At 42.5% G+C, this 18,711-nt stretch overlaps 2 protein-coding genes and 1 non-coding gene across 3 annotated transcripts in view; 2 read left to right on the forward strand and 1 right to left on the reverse strand.

Moving 5' to 3' along the window:
- Positions 1 to 695: 695 nt before the first annotated feature.
- LOC138603479 (N-chimaerin) lies at positions 696 to 16,221 on the reverse strand. The gene is made up of 15 exons (XM_069675287.1): positions 16,199 to 16,221; positions 15,755 to 15,930; positions 13,810 to 13,848; positions 13,664 to 13,719; positions 11,830 to 11,861; positions 11,454 to 11,567; positions 10,138 to 10,264; positions 9,663 to 9,824; positions 6,689 to 6,766; positions 6,013 to 6,097; positions 5,052 to 5,225; positions 3,705 to 3,782; positions 3,432 to 3,569; positions 3,177 to 3,282; positions 696 to 3,086 (listed from the first exon to the last, which is right to left on the reverse strand). Exons 2-15 carry the CDS (start codon positions 15,771 to 15,773, stop codon positions 2,915 to 2,917), a joined length of 1,380 nt encoding a protein of 459 aa, XP_069531388.1. The 5' UTR covers positions 15,774 to 15,930; positions 16,199 to 16,221; the 3' UTR covers positions 696 to 2,914.
- Positions 16,222 to 16,571: 350 nt separating this feature from the next.
- trnai-aau (transfer RNA isoleucine (anticodon AAU)) lies at positions 16,572 to 16,645 on the forward strand. The gene has a single exon. It is a non-coding gene; the product is annotated as a tRNA-Ile (tRNA).
- An 815-nt stretch (positions 16,646 to 17,460) lies between these two features.
- LOC138603753 (FERM, ARHGEF and pleckstrin domain-containing protein 1-like) overlaps positions 17,461 to 18,711 on the forward strand; it is a 58,983-nt gene continuing 57,732 nt past the window's right edge. The window contains exon 1 of the mRNA XM_069675650.1: positions 17,461 to 17,629. The gene's annotated coding sequence lies outside the window, so the exon portion shown is untranslated. The remainder of the gene's footprint in view (positions 17,630 to 18,711) is intronic.

The raw sequence follows: 18,711 nt of genomic DNA on the forward strand, positions 1-18,711 counted from the left end.
TAGGTATTGGTAGGTCATGCATCCAAGGGTTAAGAAGTACATCAAATTAGTATTATTATTATTATTTACCTAAGTTCTTGCCTGATAATCCCATGATTATAACTTGTTATCTCATAGTTTCGAATTTCTATCAAATAAGTGTGACTTGCCTCATAATTTCAACTATCTGTACCATAATTATTACTTTTTACCTCATAATCTCGACTGATTATTTTCTTCTCAACATTTTGACTTTACATACAGAATAATCCTGACTTTCAAACTCATAATAATGACTCTTCTCACGAGTTCAACTATGTATCACAGTCATTACTTTTTCTCTCAAAATTTTGACTTTCTATCTCATTATTATGACATTTTATCTCATAATGATGACTTATTATGAGGATATTTTTGTTATAACTGCTAAGTATTTGCTGGAAGATTGGATTGCATTATTTCCTTGAGAAATAAAAGATAATTTTATCCCTTATGGACACTTAAAATTACACAAATCTGCCAAGGGATTACTTGTCCTCGGAGTAACTGCAGCTACAAGTAGAATATGCTTCATTATAAGTGGTCATAAGGTGGTAAAAGGTTACAGAAAAATATGACATACGTCACCTCTGCTAGGTTATATCGTCTTCAATGTCTTTAACTGCTTAGGGGATAATTGTGCACTCATGTATATAAACTGTCTGGAGACTTTCGCCAACTGAGAGCCATGTTTAATAATTTAATTTCACCATGCATAAACCATATAGAAAATACTTTACAGCAATGACAATAAAAGTAAAAAAAATGACATTTCATGACGGCAAAAAAAGCAAGTGTCACAGATCACTGAAGGCTCAAGAGTTAGTCTGACGGTAGTTAGTACATGTTAGATCAACAGGGAGGAATAAAAATAAAACCACACATAAAAAAAAAAGGTTAATGTTAGAAAAACGCTGATTTTACATCCATTTTTGATTTTTACAACCCTTACTCCCCCTTTGCTCCGTGAAAGAGGTCAAAAATAATCACCCCCCGACAGAAATGGGGGTAGAAAATGAAAAGAGGGGGTTTAAATGTGTGTTAGCTGAAGCGGGGTGTACATGCAGAAGGCATCGACTCTACGCCTCCGTCCTTTTCAAATGGCACGAGTTACAAAAAGAGAAATAATGGCGAATAAACTCCTTCATATGTCCCACAATACTGCTGTAATTACATCAGAACGTGGCCGAAACATCACAGCAAACCTGCTTTCAATGTGCAATGTTTCGCCAGAACATGATGCGCACATATCTGCAAGAAACAGGCGTTATGTGTGACATGTGAAGTCTAGTTTTATCAGGCTTTTACTTTCTGAAGGAGGCAGCAGTTAAAGTAAAAGAGGAAAAACTCGACTGGCCTTCTCTCATTAAGTGTTAGCATTATTATTTCTCACTATTTCACAGTTAGTCGACATGGTGGCAGATGGATGTGTGCACGCAAACAGAGCTGACATCACAAAATAAAATATGGCCTCCGCTAAGTTTTTGTTTTATGGAGCGTGTATCCACTGTTAGGTCGGGATGTGACATTTAAATTCCCAATTATCAAGTGTCGGGCCGATAAAGATGACAGGACCTGACGTTAGTAGAGCGGAAGTGCATCCCTTGCCACCTATTAAAAAATTTCAATTAGCATTTTAGTGCGCAAAATCTGCCCGGCAACACTGCTTAATTACGATACTGCGAAGAGAAGAAAGCAAAATAAAAGCACCGTTTCACATATTTAATTTCAAGTCACTTATGATGAGTGTTTTCTCTCTTCCTCATCTGCCCACGTATGCTCATTTAGTCGGTACATTTGCAATTAACTGGTATAGTTATTGAATGTATTTTAGTGCGGAGTTGCTTATTCAAACGTTAAAGCCCTGATGAGGTTACATTATCCAAAAACCGTCCCTTTAAATCGACAGTTTTTTAAAAGCAGGCAGCTGGAGAAGAGAGAGAACGCGTTACGAAACCATTTAATTTACAGCTCCAGCAGCTCCATTACTTGTTGTTATTATGCACCTAAAAAACTAGAAAAAAAGCTCATATTATTACATGAAAAAATGTAAGATGATTCTATGTTAGCACTTAAAGTTGTTAGAGTAACATTTCTGTTTAGTTACAGCTGATGGACCAGCAGAGGGAGCTGTAAAGTAAAGAGTGTTAGAAAAGAGGAATGAAAACACGATAGGTCCAAGTCACTTAAGTTCCAGTAAGAGGAATGAGTGCGCATTGCAGGTGAGTGATTCATTCATTCATCCAGCTGTCTACTGTTGTTGCAGTCTTCTGTGGAGGAGGACTAAATGGACACCTCGACACGACGGAACTAAATAATCTCTTACCACGGGAAAAAGCCGGATTAGAAAGCAGCAATTTGCACTGAAACCATTGGTGACACTTAGCTTGTGGCTAGCAGTGTCATTTGGTTTCTGTGCGAAATGCTAACCACGCTAACCCTTAAGGGAGGTGAACAATGAGAGCTAAAATAACCCAGGTGAAGAACTAAAAACTGTCAAGGCATCCTTTTAAGAAACATACAGATGGATCATACAGTGTCTCCCCGTAGACAAGTAGTGTTGTTGCTATGCTACCGTTCATTTCTCTGTATAATAGGGAGCATATGCCTCCTTTTGGCAAGCTCACAGGGGAGTTATTTCTAATCTTTTGCTTGAGTTTAATTAAAGTTTTGCTAACTGTTAAAAATAGGGAAACACTGCTTCCTTCCATCTATTTGTCTCCGACTAATTCCTCCTTTAAAAAGTCGTTTCCTTCATTGTCCTTCCGATCACTCCTCACACAATCATGTAGTGTACGTTTCGTCCAACTTCCATGTTTGTTTCTTCTTGTAAAAAGTCTTCGTCTTTTCACAGGAGGACAAAGCAAACCGCGAGCGTCCGCCTCCCTCCTTCCTCTCAGAACAACACGTCCTCGTTGGTAATGAGCGTTTCCACCACTAGTCTCTGGTAGCGGATGTCGTTGAGCGCCGTCATGGCGTCCAGCTCGGGGGCCCTCATCAGCGTCGGCCCGAAGACGATGCCCAGGTTCTCGCTGGACATGAGGTTCTCCTTCTCGCACTGAGTCACTCTGGATGGAGAGAGGACGGAAAGTAAGACCTTAAATGCATCTAAATAGAATCGCTGTTTAGCTGAATGTTAAAGAAAGTCGGATTCAGACCTCTTGAGGTGAGCCATGAGGTATCGCAGCGTCTCGCAGTGAGCTGGCGGCAGCAGCTTCAAGGCCTCGTGGACAGCCTCCAGACGTTTTTCTGCGTCTGTTATCTCTGAAACACACACACACAAATTAACACGGATTAGCTTTCACACATCTTTCCTCTTATTTGAAGGATATTTAGGACTCGTTTCTGCCAAGTGTCCAAAGCATTCATTCGTGCGTCTTATGTAACAAGGTACAGAGAGCGTGAAGACTCACTCGCGGCTTCGATGAAGCGTGGGTGTGCGTCGTATGTGATGAGGGGAATGGGCAGCTCTCTGAAGTACAGCTTCAGGGCTCCGGTGATGATGTTGATGTCTTCATATGCATTTGAGGAGATGTCGGCCTTCTCTCCATCTGTGGAGGAAAATCAGTGCATGAGAACTAATGACACAAACCATGAATCTGGAGGGAAAGATGCAGTTCATAAAAAAGGAAAGATGCAGGTTTAATGGCGTCTTTATTGATGCTTCTTTTGGAGCAGGTACTCACCTCTGTCGAAGGCCAGCTTGACGTCTTCAATCAGCTCACTGAAGCCTGATATTCTGTACAAACCCTCAGACTGAAGACCTGAGAGCACACAGACAAATGACATAAAATCAAATAGTATTTTGTTAAATGATGAAAATAAAAGCTTAAATTTCTGATATTTTTATAGATATATTTTCTTGTTTCTTCTCTATGAGAACAATCGCGATCCCATCGGCTACAGTCTGACGACGATAAAGGCTCTGAGGACAACGGTGAACATGTCGGGTGTGTAGCCGGCGGTTAGCGATAAACGACTTCCAGTCTAGACTTCCTTTTCCGCGTGCTGCATTGTTTACAGAAAAAGAAACCGCTTGTCTTGTGATTTACTTTAATTAACGGGTCTTACGTTTGCTGAAATTTAAAATGCTAATTAGTAAAAAGGAAAAATGAAGCTTTGTCAGGTCGGTTCTCAAGAGGAGAAGAAAACGACTTTTAAAATGCTGGTTAGTTGAACGGAGGTCGGATCGATCATTTCTGATGCGTTCGAGGAAGTCGGGATATCTGAACACTGAACGGCTTCCGTGACACAGCGTCAAGGGAATTCATCTCAAGTTGAATTTTAGATCTAGAACAGATTGTTAGCTGTTAGCATGCAGATGCTAAATCATCGTCAGGTGACGCTGATGGGAGTCATGATGTCAGGACGGCGCGTTACGTTCCGCCTGCTTTTGCTCTCGACACGCATACGCCGCAGTCTGCTGATACGTGATTGGTCAATATTACTCGGACTACAAGCGTAACCAACGGAAACCAGAACACTTGCCGTCCCTAAAATCCACGTCCCTGCCTACAGATTCAATCAACCGTTAAAAAAAAATAGATTTAAGAACATATTTTAATATAAAAGTCCCCATGGTTTCTGTGCCGACGTGCCAATGGAGCAAGTAAACTGTAGGTGTCACAGAAGCAGGAGTTAAAGAGAGAGGAGAGGGGGGAGGATGCAATAAGGATTGATTAGAGGAGGAACACACTACAGCTGAGACAGAGAGGGGGGACGAGGGTTGGATTGTTCTCCTGCTTCTGTCAAGTTCAATCTCTTCACGTTCGCTCTCCTTATTGATTTTATTCTCACTGAATCGTAGTCAATGAAACTCCGTCTGCTGCATCTCCCCTGTGACTGCTCACGTCTCGGGGGAGGAATCGTGCTCGCTCTGTCTTTACACACATTTATTCTGCACACACATCTTGCATAAACACGCTCGCCTCGTGGGTGTCCTGTCTCTCCGTCTTGCTGCAGATAAAAGCTTTTTTCTGTGTTATGTAATCCCTGACTCATAAACACTCATACCCACTCTCTCTATCTCTCACCTCGAGCCTCGATTTCCTGTATGCACATGTCGACCACCATGGGCCTCTTGGTGTTGTGGGCTTTGACCAGCGTGGTCAGGTCGCAGCTGTACACCTTCTTGACGTGCCGCAGGTCCGGCTGGCAGTCGTTCGGCACCACTTTGGAGCACTGCTTGTGGACGTTCAAGCCACAATCTGACAGAGAAAGAAAATTTGATATTTTTGTACATCAATTATGACCTGAAAATGTCTGTTGTGTGCATGAAAACAAGCCAGCAATTCCAGGATAACAGAATAAAGATCAGATGGTAAAAGCCGCTTTAAACGAAGGTGTTACAGAGGCTAAATTCAGCCCCCACAGACACCGTCATACTCGCACTGACAGCGTGTTCTTTGGCACCAAACTGAATCTTTTAACATTTAAAAAATCCACGAAACACCTCGGATGAGTCAACAGCTAAAGTGACTAACTTTAGGCCTGCTGTCCCAGCTCTGAGTCACGAGTTAAAGGAGCAGTGCGCCCCTGGAGAGAGACACTGTCAGTCAAAGCTGGTGTTCTCTGTAATCGATGGAAGCAATAATAATTTGAAATTGGCGCCATAGCTGTGGAGAAAGTCGTACAAACAGCTTGTGGTTTTTCCCATTCTACATTCCTACAACACCCAGCATGCATTGCGCCTCTCTCTCTGAGGCTTTTTACGTAGTCTGGCGGAGGTTTTCCAGGGCCCATTGGAGAAGCGGAGAGCGTCCTCCAAAGGCACAGAGCCAAATTGCATTTTTTTCTGACCATAATGGCGTTAGCTTCCCATAATAGCATGATAGCACTGAGGTTGGAAAATGGCGAACTGGCCCTTTAAGAGAGGAGCTGCAACATGACGGGTAAATGGAGCAGCTTTTTCGGGGATATATTTTAATGATAAGTGAAATTATATACAGATGTGTGTGTGTGTGTGTGCGTGTGTGAAAGGGTGTGTTTGGGTACCTGCACACTTGACTCCCTGAGCGATGAGACCCCACATGAAGTTGGCGCAGTACTCGCACCAGTGAGGGCCTCTGAATGTGTGAACCTGGAAAGAAACAGACGTTTAAAACACCTTTTATAAATGCACATTTATTATAGAATTAACAGCAAATAAACAGTTAGAAGAGACGCAATGCAATAGTTCTATATGTGCAAAAATGGTGTTGAGAAAAAGGTGAGAAAAACTCTCAGACAGGGTGAAGACATACCTGACTACCTGCAATAATCTCTATCATACACTAACAGGCACTGACAGAAGCACAATGGAGACACAATAGGAGAGCTGAAAGGGCATTTATGGACTTTTAATCTGCTCATTTATTCCATAAATTGGCTCTTGGGTATCTAATGAAATGCAAATAACCTCCACCACACCACCTTTTTGTGTGTGCGTGTGTGTGTAAGTCCACATTCCCCTTGAGCTCTGCGCACCGTGCTCCTGACCTTTGTGCTCCTCACTAATGACTACTTACAATATGTAAATCTGGAGCGCTAAACAGACGCTCAAACGTGAGAAGTAAATGCAGAATTGTGTGTGTGCTCTCTGAGTAAGACCCTGTGAGCTGCATCAGCGTTTCCGGCATCATCCGGCGCACACACACACACACACAAACAGGGAAGCGGAGGGGCTGCTCACCTTGAAGTTGTGGACCTTCTCGTACTTGGGCGCTAAGTCGCTCTCCCTCAGGGTGGCCCGCCGCACCAGCGATGTGAGCTGCGAAAGGGCAAAAGATCTGATTGGTTGCCAGAAGGTGGAAGCAGGGGAGGTGGGTTTGGAGGGGGCGGGCGCCCGGTCCGGGTTGCCGCCGGAGACCGGCAGGGAGGGAATCGAACCGGCGCTGACATTCAAACCGAGCGCTGCTGTGAACAAAGAGCCCTTTTCCTTCTGGGCTCGCCTGCGGGATTGTTTTTTACCCCTTTTAACCACGTAGGACTCCTTGCTCGGCATTGTGGGAGCTGTAGTTTTAGTCTAATTTAACTTAAAACAAGAGGTTTAAACCAAACTCCATTCATAAAAACAAAAAAAAAAGTTAATCTAAAGAAATAAGAGCCGCAAAAAATCAATAAAAACCTCAATGAGTTCAATTTCAAGCTCCATCCGACAACAACATCCCAAACAGAGGAGCAAACACACGACCAATCCCACTGTTTCAGCACCACAAAGATCAGCCAATCAGATTAGCTCTGCATACTGATGCTGCTGCAATCCCACCTCATAACAAGAAAACAACAGCCAGCCAGTCAATAAAAACCTTTCCCGGGAAATTAAAATGAAAAATACAGATTAAAAGTCACTTAATAAGATGAAAAAATTCCTAACAAGTGTTCCTTAAAATCCTCCGAAGCGGACTGATGCGGCAGAATGTGCGTCCCCGTCTCCGACTCTCGTGTAGGTGAGCGCTTCAGCCCACATGGCTCGGTGTGTGTGTGTGTGTGTGAGTTAATCCGCTTTCCCTCACACACACTCGCCAGCGGAGGAGGGAGGCGGAGAGAAAGAAGACGAAGAGGAGGAGGAGGAGGAGGAGGGGGGAGGGGGGGAGCTACGGTGAAGTAATGGATGAATTTAACAGGTCACATTGAGAGGAGAGGGAGCCAATCAGAGGGCGGGGATTCTTGTTGTTTCGACACCAATTCTGCCACCTCGATTGTCCCGGGAGAGACGGGGGGGGGGGACGCTGTTGTTTCATTCATTCCTTCACACTTTTTGTCGCTCTTTTTCTCCCTCCCTTCTTTTGATATTTTAGCCGCAACACATATGTGTATTCTTTCTCTAACTGTAAACAAAAGCTTTCATCTGATTCATATGGCTGTTCCCTGCTTGTCCTTATATGGCCCTTTAACATCAAAAAGCCTCGGTCGTCCGTTATCCTTCCTCTTACTTGTAACATTACATAAGAACGGTTTAAGGCTACATTCCCCCCCTAAAAGGTGGAAAGGTTTCTGCTTAAGTGCCGCCTCTGACGGAGGGATGTTTGGACTTTTTTGGGCCGTCAACAAACAAGCTGAGAGGCTGCATTACATCTGTTATTCTCTGCAACGAGATGTAATCTTTTAGAGATATTTTATATTAAGATCGGAGAAAAAAGCTGGATTTTTTGGTGCAAAATGTCCTTATTAAAAGCAATTCCCTAATCCTCAGCGTATGTCTACAACAGAGGGAATATGTACGACTGTTCATGGATATTTAATTGTGGAGATCGCTAACAAAAGAGCTAACAGAAAAGGGAAAGAGAAGAAAATCTGCTTCCTCCCGTCACCGCTCAGTGAACTCCCGCCCAAAACAAGGCCTTTAAAATTAAAATTTAAAAACTCATCACCAAAACCTCGTCTTTACCGCCCTCACGGGGGCCGTAAAACTGCGCTTAACCCTCGATAAACGGCGTTAAGCTGACTGAACGTTTGAAATATGCATCCCTCCTCCTCCTCCTCCTGTGTGTGTTTGTCTCCCCTACAGAAAGCCACCCCTGGTCTCAATGTCACTGCGAGCCGTACTGCTTTGTCTGCAAATCCAGCCAATTATGAAAACACACACGTACGCAGGGCCACCCCCCCCATCACACGCACGCACGCACACACACAGCGTCGACAGTGATGTATGAGGTGCAGCTCCGGCGGTCATGCACTGCAGGTCAAACAAGGCCTCGGGAGGCTCGGTTCTGGCGTAGCGGATAAACGCGTTGCACACGCTGCTTTGTTGCGAGCTTGTTTTTGTGCACAGTCTAACTGCGATGTATCACATTCGTGTGGGTTTGTTTGCAACTGAAGTGAGGGTGTTAAAGGAGATCTCCCACCTGCACAAACGCACAGCTGCAGAGCTGGAATTAAAATCAAACGTTGCTCAGTGATTAGCATCTTCGCTAGCTCCATACTGAAAACTCACATCTGCAATCCACCTATAGAAAAAGTTTCTTCTCTGCCTTAAGGGTCCAAAACTGAACACAGAAAACAAACTAATGAGGAATGAATGGGAACTTATGAGGCGGCAGCGCTCCTGAATACTAAGTCGGCACATAGAAGGTTTCCGCAGGCGAACTGCTGTTATGTAATTTTGCTGCAGAGCCCTTGGCTGGAGGCCATCTCTCCTCTGCATCCATCCTCCTCCTCTGCAAACTTCTCCTCCTCCCTTCCTTAGCGCTGTACACACAGCAACTTTCCCCACCTTTACCCTCACTTCAACTCTCTCCAGCTAACATCTCAGCGCTCAGTGTTGTAATCACTCACGTTTTATAGTCTTCTACAATATGCAAAGACACCCTGCAGGACGCACAGTCAAAGAGACTTGATAAATGTTTCAATTAGTCGTCAAATGGTTCCTTTTAAGGGCTAATTTCCATCTTGTTTCCTGAAGGGACTATTCCTCGCTCTGTAGCCAAGACTCACTGCCAGCTCTACTGCATTTCTTATTCAAACTAACTCTCCCAAACACCCCTGAGACTTCAGGACGGTTTGCCAAAACAGATGTTAATTGAAGGATGCTTTTGGTCTATACATTTTCCCATATTTTCTGGCAGGAAGTGATGAGCTCTGAAGACATTGATTGGTATCAAACAACACTTCCTGGTTCTCACAGCAGGTGTTTAAATGCTCCATCCGGCCATTGTGATCCTCACCCTCTCCTCGGCGTTAAGGTCGTCTTTCGCCGGAGCGGGTCCGTCCGGCGCCTCGGGGCTGATCGGCAGGTGCTTTTTCAAAGTGGGCTCCTGGTTCAGGGTGGTGTAGCCGACGTGTTCGTAGATCGGGTTTATTGTCATCTTGGCGATGTACTCCGCCGCCTGACAGGGAAGAAGAATAATGCAAAGTGATGTTTAATTTTATAGTCGCAGGTTTACTGTTTTGCTCGCTAAAGTACTTTTCTGCAGTCTGAATAAAGCTCAACAAAAGCCGTTATTTCTTCTTTCTTTAGGCACTGTTTTTAGGTATTTCAGGGATTCAGATGCTCAAGTAAACAAGCGATAATCAAACGGTATTATGCGAGTCATGCGGGTGGACAAAATGACTTCTCAATGGTGCTTTAAGTGTTAAAAGTTGTGTGTTTTTTGTTAGTAAAGTGCAGTTAAGAAGTGGGGGATAGTAGGACACACACACCTTTGTCTCGATGTAAAGCGTGATGAGGCCGTCCGTGACGAGGTCGTGGATGGACTCAAACCGCTTCTCCCCGACAAAGTGTTTCCCGTCATGGTAGAGGCGGAAGTTTCTCGTCTGGTTCCCAAACCTAGACGGAAACAAGGATGGAGCTTTAGCTTTAGCATCGTGTAGCAATGGGCCGGGTGCTTATTGTGGCTCCGGCATACAGCCGCTTGTTTTGTTTATACACGATAGAGGCCTGATAGGAGACATTTACAAGCATCTGGTTTGGAGCATTTATGCCCTAAAACATTAGTTATATTTATTTTAAAGATTTTCTCTTGAGCACTTTACTGAGATAAACTCCAAACTTCAAGCGACAGAGCTCTGACAGACAGACCCTGAACTGGGCCAACACATTACCCGCTCCTCAGTGGCTCACACTGAAACCACCGCGAGATAAAGCGGCGCCGTTAGATCATTAACCCAAAATCCAACCTTTTCCTTTCCCGTAGACGCAGAGCGGAAACACTAGTTTATGAAGGGGGTATTTATGGAAGGTAATTAGAACAACCACAGGGATTGGGAAAGAGGAGCGTGTGCAGGTGGAAGAATGACGTGGCTATGAATAGAGCCAACTGACCCAAAACCAAATTCAAATTGTGCCATGCGCCCATTTAAAAGTGTGACACCTACTACTGAGAAAGCTAACAATGCTAAAGCTAAGTGGGCAGCTTGCGAGGATAAAAAGACTTATTCGGGACGGCAGAGGAGGGTGTGTGAGGGCCATGTGAGTTCAGAGATGATCAGCTCTGAGCAGCTTATAGCTCGACTTCTGCCGTTAAACCCTCACACCTCGCGGCACCTGGGGGTCTGGACGCTATCGGACGAGCTTAAGATTCACACGGCTTCTTTTTTTTTCTCGCCCTGTCGCAGAAAAAGGTGTTGGAGGTCAAACCGTTACATGGTCTTAGGGGATTCACAGGAAGGGCAGAAGCAGTACAAGCAAAATCTCTTAATATCCAGGGGTTCTTTTAATAAAAAGAAAACATAATATTGCATTAATCATTCAACTATGGACGCCGAATTGTTTAAAACATTTAATACTACAAAAATGAAAGTTAAAGTGACTTAAAAAACACAACAAAATTAGTCAGGGTTGGAAAATCTGTATTTTGCCAGATTCTTGAATGGGGTTTGGTTTGGCCATGGTGGTTAAACGTCTAAAAAACACACTAAAATCCCTGTTCCAGTATTTAAAATCACACATATCTATTGGAAGCAGTCAGCTCCCATTTTTCCTTGATTGTCTGCTATCTAGCACAAACACCGTGTACCTTAGAGCGAGCGTGTACGTCCCCGGCTGCCTCTGACTCTCCCTGATGAGGTAGCTGCCTTCGGCCTGGCTCAACAACTGGTCGGCCTCTTCTCTGGAGATCATGCCATGGTACCTGGAAGTTAAAAAAAAAAGCAGCAATAAATTAGATAAGATTTCTTATATGACAAGAATAAATCAGCCTTCACAATATCCTACCACTGTAAGTTGAATTTTGACTTTGAACGGTAACTTTGCTGCCAAGTCAAAGAAATAGTTCCCTCTTCGAAACATGCTTTTATGTACTTTATGAGGGAAGTATGAGCTTTAAGGTAGATGGAGATCAATTAAGGTAACATGCCCCACATAAATCACTAAAAAGAAGAAGGCCAACTTACTCTCTTCCATAGTATTTAGGTCGATTGTCCACCTGCAGGGAAACGAGAAACCAGGATTGAATCAAACAGGGCGGAAGAATAAAACTTTCAGTTACAGAATGAGGTTAAAATTTTAAACTTTTCTACAAGTGTATTTTCCCACACTTTGCCCCATTTTCTCGAATTCAAACCTCGCTGGGAAAAACTGGCGTGTGCTTGTGTGTGTGTGTGTACCAGCTCGTGAGCATGTGGGTGCGGGGAATATTGCAAGAGTCAGACAAAAGAGCGGAACGTTCTGTTGTTCCCGACAAAACTGCTGTGGCGCCAATAAATCAAGACAGCAACCAGCGCACCACGCTGAATATTAAACCGGAGTTTGTGTGTGAGATGAGGACAGTAAGGGACGTACACACACCTAAATATAGAGCCACAGGAGCGGTACTTTTTTCACAGATGCGTCATAAAATGTTGGCTAGCAGGAAATGTTCAGCTATTATATAACAGATTTCTGCAACACGTTTTTAGGAGTAGATTTAAAATGTTGAGTGCATAGGCTGCAGCAGCATCGACTGAAAGCCTACAATGTTAAATATAATACACAATCAAAGCGGTAAAAGTCAGAACTTTTAATATCAGCCATGCATGTGCACCTCTGGAGCCCTACCAACACCGCTCCGAGGCCTGTCGGTAAGCCGCGCATGTAGCAGACAGGCTAACACCCATAACTAATGCTCACTACACATCCTTGACTGCACATCGCAGAGTCAATAACAGGTTTGAAGGGCGAATGACATGATGAAATAAACTGGTACAGAGTGCAATGTCGATAAACAAACACCACACATGGAGAAACTGTCTCAATATACTGCGAGTAGTCTTTAGCTCCCGAGGGCCTCTGGCTGATTTCAGTCACCCCAACATGCCTCGCATTAAAACAGCACCAGCCATAGATCAGTGCTCATCGGTGCATCATTAAAACCACATATGGCTGAACTCCCAGCAGACGACAAAGGGGGGGCTCTCATCCACTCCGTCTGTCTGCCAGTCTGCTGGTTATAACTAGGTCAGCACCGACTACCTGACCAGGCCGGGGCACCGGAGCCGGCAGCTGTTCATTTAGCATCACACACACATCAGTCCACGGGGCTCTAAGAGGACTGTTTCGCAGATTAACACAAACACCAGACATGAAATCCTCCATCTTTAACCCCCCCCCCCCCCCCTCACACATCTGGTGGCTGCGTGCCCTGAGGGACGAAGTGGACATCAGCAACTTGGGCTTCAACAGATCCTCTGATTATCAGAACAAATTAACGTTACAAAAACAAAAAGATGCTTAAATTTAACTTGTTTTGATGAGACATATGTTTTAATATCTCCAAATTTCTAAATAAACTAATGTCTTAGCTGCTACATACTGCAGAAAACACAACAGGAAGTGATTGTCCCATAAAAATAAAAGCCCCAAACATCTATACACTATGTTTTTCCCCCCTTTCTTTAATAATAATAAAGATTCTTGTACAAACATGAAACAAACCCTGCTGTGTTCAACATTTCTAGATCGCCTTAACAGATGCTTTCCCTGAACACAATGGATTGGTGAGCAAAAACAATCAGGCCTGCTGCAAGCCGAGTCAGCGAATACAGTCTCTGAGGGGATGAAAACACACACACTCACACGTATACAAACAGAGACACACTCTGATAATGTTCAGCTTGCTTGAGGATTAATCTCCACCTCCTTTTCTGTCTTTTAATACCATATGTGTACAGTTGATATATTTATCAATCTAACTGCAATAGGGTTAGTGTTATCAAAGCAGGAAGCAAAAAGGGAGTGTGTGCTGCTCACCTCACAGGTGCAGGTGAGTCTGCGCGGGTGAGGCGCCTCCTGCTGGAGCTGGTACACTGTGGCAGAGAAGACACAGACAATTATCAGCAAAAAACACTATAATAGAAAATAAATACTCATGTAATAGTAAAAAAATAAGTACTTACAGTATGATTTCCACACAGGCGGCCTGTATTCATCATGATCTGAAGAGAGAAAAAGCACTTAATTTGCTTTGCTACAGCGCCCCCATGTGGACAAACGTCCTCATTAATCCGTCTTAATTTTTATAAGAACCGCTGACACTTTAAGAGCAGGATACTCTTATTTTATTTATCCTCAAATCAGTGAAATAACATAGAGTATCTTTTAGTAGCTTAACAGACATTTTACATTAAATCCAACATAATCAAAAGCTGGTTTATTGGGTGAAAAACTCGTGCTGGATAAGTTGAAACAAGACTACATGTGCTTTAAAAAATGTTGCCAAATAAACACGCTAAATAAAAAGCCTAAAAACAAACAAATAGCTTTATTTTCTCTGCTTGCTTTTAGACTAATGGATGATGTGCATTCCCGAAAAACAAAAACCTCACTTAATAAAAATGCTGACTAAAGTAGCTTAATGAATAAATCTCCTCTGAAGCATAAAGCTGTGAAGGATTCTTATACCGCTCTGCACAAATGTAATGTAAATGAGCTCTCACTGCAGACCAGCTTTTGCTGTCACTCCCCTCAGGCCTGCAGGTTTAAAATGAATTGTAGTTGATGTCAGTATTAAAGCATTGTTTGCTCAATGCAGACCATAAACACTGACATTAATATTAGAGTCAGGGTGATGTATGGAACAGTAGAGACTAATTTACAGCCTTGAGCACTGAGATGGAGCTTGGCTGAACTCTGCAGGAGCAACTGTGTACATTCATGTGCACTACAAAATACACTGACATCTTGACAAATAATCTTACTTATGTTTTCTTTTAAAATATAAGCAAGTTTTTTTCTCCTAAAACATGGAAATTTGTAGTCTGGATACACTTGCAAAACATTTGCAATAACACAAATACCTGCATCAAAATGACCTATCCTGGAATTGGCTAATTATAAGAAGGAAATATACTAAATCTTCTAATGGAAATTAATATGCATCAGACACGCAGCAGACGCAGGCATACGCTGTCTTCCATCTTCCCTGTATGAGTAAAACTAACAGCCTGCTTCCTGTCTCGCTGCTCTGTGCTCACGCTTCAAGCCTTATCTATTCAACACTCGTCGTCCCGGTATCCTGTCTTCAAAATAACTCCAAATCCTCCCCGGGCAAGTGTCTCACCCTCTTTCTCAAGGCGACGCTCCCTCACAGACAGACACACTCAGAAGTAACAAGACATAACATAAGAGCTGCTGACTGACTCACAGTGTCTGTGGAAAGAAATACAATCCAGTGCTTTTGCTGAAGTACTGCACGTTTTTGTTCACCAAAATAAAATGTTGTACTTACGTTCCATTGCACAGGTGTTAAAAGCAAATGTTAGACCTCATACTACCTGATTAAACATTCTACTGAAGGACTATTAAGATGTATTGCTAATATATGAAAGTGTTAACTAACAATGTTGTGTTGCTGTACGTAATCTGGCAATTATATTTAACTTTAAAACTTTAATGTTGTCCTGGTAAAGCTGATTTCTCTAATTTATACACTGTTGGAAAGCTGAATCTATTAAAATGCATTTTATTTTATAAGAAGATAAAATCATCTGTGTAAAAGTAGTAACTATAATTGTCATTTTTATAGTGGAGGTGGAGAATAAAGGAAGCACAAAATGTAAATACTCAAGTATACAAGTGCTTCAATATTCTACTTGACTACAGTACTTGAATAAAAAGAGTTAGTCAGCTATGGTCCATTGCTACTGGGTCAATAAGATCTCTAATTGCATCTCCCAATTTGAGCAAAATACATTAGAAAAACACGAGTCTAGTAAAAGTATGCATGATCACATAGGTCAGTAAACTATGCATCAATAGAAGGCAGAATAAAGACCCCCAAAAAACCGCACTACAGTCTCATCAAGGCACAAAGGACAGTATTTGAGGCGTGATGCTGCTTACCAAAGACATTTAGGGCCATCTTGATTCTGTGATATGATGAAGATGAACAATTAACCAGCAGATCCAAATTTCCAGAAAAAAAACGGACCCACTTAGTTTAAATCTTGAAAGAAAAAAAAAGACAAAAAGGATTACGTAGAAAGTAATCAACTGCAGACTGTGGGGAGCTTCCTTTCCTGGAAACAGAGAAAACAGCTGAGTAACGAGAAACAATAAATGATGAAGCTCAGATCATAAGAGAGCTAACATTAGCGGGTTCGGTCAGCGTTACTTAGTTGGCGGGCAGAACCGAGAATAAAACACAATTCATGAGAGTTTTTTTTACATTACAATATAACGAAAACCTCCACTTTGAAATAAAACTAAAGTGCAACGACGAGAGTATACAAAAATGTGAATTAACGCACCGGTTTATCAATCTAACGGTTAGCTAATAATACTCACATTCACATCCATTCTACATTGTGGTCGCCATCTTGGCGCGTCACGTGACCAGTCTCGCCCTCTCTCCTGGGTAACTATGGTAACGGACCTTGCTCATGCTACTTTACTGCAAGAAAGATGTCGTCATTCCCGATTTAAAGTTTGTTTTTCAGTATAGTATAGTTAATTTTACTTGTGTAACATTATATCCTAGCTATTGTAGCTAATTAGAAACGTAAGTGAATGATAGGTTTGTGAAAGACTACAAGCCAAAGCTGTTAGCTAACTATCCAAGCTAACTGGTCACGTTTAATCAAGGTACCAGTATGGCGTTTCAGATACTGAAACAGCATTCATAGGTATAAATAAATAAGGACTATGCCGTGATTTTCGTGGCCGGTTAGCTCAGTTGGTTAGAGCGTGGTGCTAATAACGCCAAGGTCGCGGGTTCGATCCCCGTACGGGCCATTGCCACATTTTTCCTTATGTCACGAAGTTCCAAAATATCACTCAGCATATCATGAAGGTATATCAACTGAACACACTGCAATTTTCTTTACTTAGTATAACAAGCTTTCTGTTGTAAAAGTACCTATCCTGCAATCTAAAAAAGTAGAGGAGTAAAATATTCTAAACTATCTTCAGTAAAAGTAGTTATAATTTAAGAAAAATGCCAGTGTACGTGTGTTATATTGCAGTATGTTATGCTTAAATATATCACATTTTTGTATAAGTAATACAATTAATACATAGGCCTGTGTAACTACAAAATCCAAATGGCATCGTTTTATAATTTTAAAGTGTATGCAATATATTCTTTAGGTTTTCATGGTAAATTTAAATATACTAGGTTACCAGTAAAAGTACAATATTTCCTTTTAAATGTATAAAATTAAAATACCTCAAATTAGTACTAAGAAAACTTTTAATTGAAAGAGACCTTCATATTTATGAGAAAAATAAATAATTTCCACTCTAAACCATTTCAACATATTTATCCCATATGAACCATCTTTATACTATTTTCTTTCTCCATTAACAAAAGACACGTGTAAGATATTTATTAGCATCATGGAGTCTAATATTGATCCAAACCACAACCCTTTGCCTGCACACCGCCCTTCCACCGAACTACGGCGAGGTGGCGCTGTTTATCCGCCCGTGTTGCACTTTTCCTCTGCCTGACACTGTAGTGCTGGGGTGCCTGTGCTGGAGGCGGTGTGTCGCTCTTTATTGTTCCAGTAGAAAGCTCAATGCACGGTTTCCCACATTTGTCTCAATGGCTACCGCGCAGAAACCACGTCCCACCTGAGAGGGAGCGGTTCGGCTGCGAAAGGAGGACTTTATTCAACCAAAACTTCGCTTCAACAGTGTGTGGGATTTACCGTCTGCGTTGGAAATAAAAAAGCTCTTATACACGGACAATCTGTGGATCCTGAAGAAAGAGAGGGGGTAAGGAAATCATGCTATCCGGCTTATGAAGCGAGGTTACACGTAGCCTCATTGCTACTCCTTTTATAGTGCACACTTATATTTAGATTTAGCCAGATTTATACCAATATACGCTTCCAGTTTAAGCGCTTTTTCTTCTTAAGGCAACAGTGCGTGATGTTTGATGAGCCTGATATCCTAAGTATAAGCGATTGCAAGCAGCCTGTTCGTTTTCCTAATCGGCTGAGCTTTAGGAGGTCCAGCAGAGCTTCTTTTACTGTAAGCTTAATGAAAGACAAGGGATAGCCTTCTGTAGGAAGTGCTTTAAACGTTTGCCCGCATTGCAACATTTTCCACAAAGTTATTAATTTGTAGATCTTAGTTTTGAACTGGTAGCTTTGCTACTTAAGAGGATGTTTTATTGTGTTTTTTTCTGCTATTATGTTATTCCCTGCTGCCTTCCCATTCACCAAACCTTACAATAGGCTTGTCATTTTCAATGCACGTTAATATAGAGCACACACACACATACAGCCTACACACAACAACCCTGTCTTTAGGGTGTGATCATGCTGCCTTAGCCTACTGACATCTTTACCCTGGCCTGAAGGATTACTCTGCTAACCTACATCCTGGCGTTTGCACTCTTGCCAACTGTACTCTTATGCGTGTGTGCTTTTAAAGGAGCTTTATATAGGAGTGTCTGCTTTATTTAACATGACAAAGCTGCTACGTGCATGAATGTTGTGCAGCATTTAACTCCTCCTAGGTCCTTGGTATTGTCACCCTCACCCAGGAGAATGTACAAATGGCACCTATGAGGTGACAACAACCCCCCCTTTTCTTTTATTGATCTCTGGGGGGGCTTGTGCTCTTTTTGCACCCCCCTTCAGAGAGAGGGTCAGTGGGGGAAGCAGCACCCATGATTGTCATTGTCTTCCTTGTGGTTGCATGGGTGCTCTAGTTAAAGCCTGTGTTGCACATTCACTTTCACAATCAATACCACCGCCACAACGCCAAGAGAACCGGTGTTACACTCTTCTTCTTCCTCACAATAGTAAGTCTCCTGAGGGCAGTAGAGCAGCTTAATGGCTCGGCGGGTG

The sequence above is a fragment of the Semicossyphus pulcher genome, unplaced genomic scaffold (genome assembly GCF_022749685.1).
Source record: "Semicossyphus pulcher isolate SPU_LCO1_2020_fin unplaced genomic scaffold, fSemPul1.0.p SCAF_24, whole genome shotgun sequence".
In the NCBI taxonomy this organism is placed as follows: domain Eukaryota; kingdom Metazoa; phylum Chordata; class Actinopteri; order Labriformes; family Labridae; genus Semicossyphus; species Semicossyphus pulcher.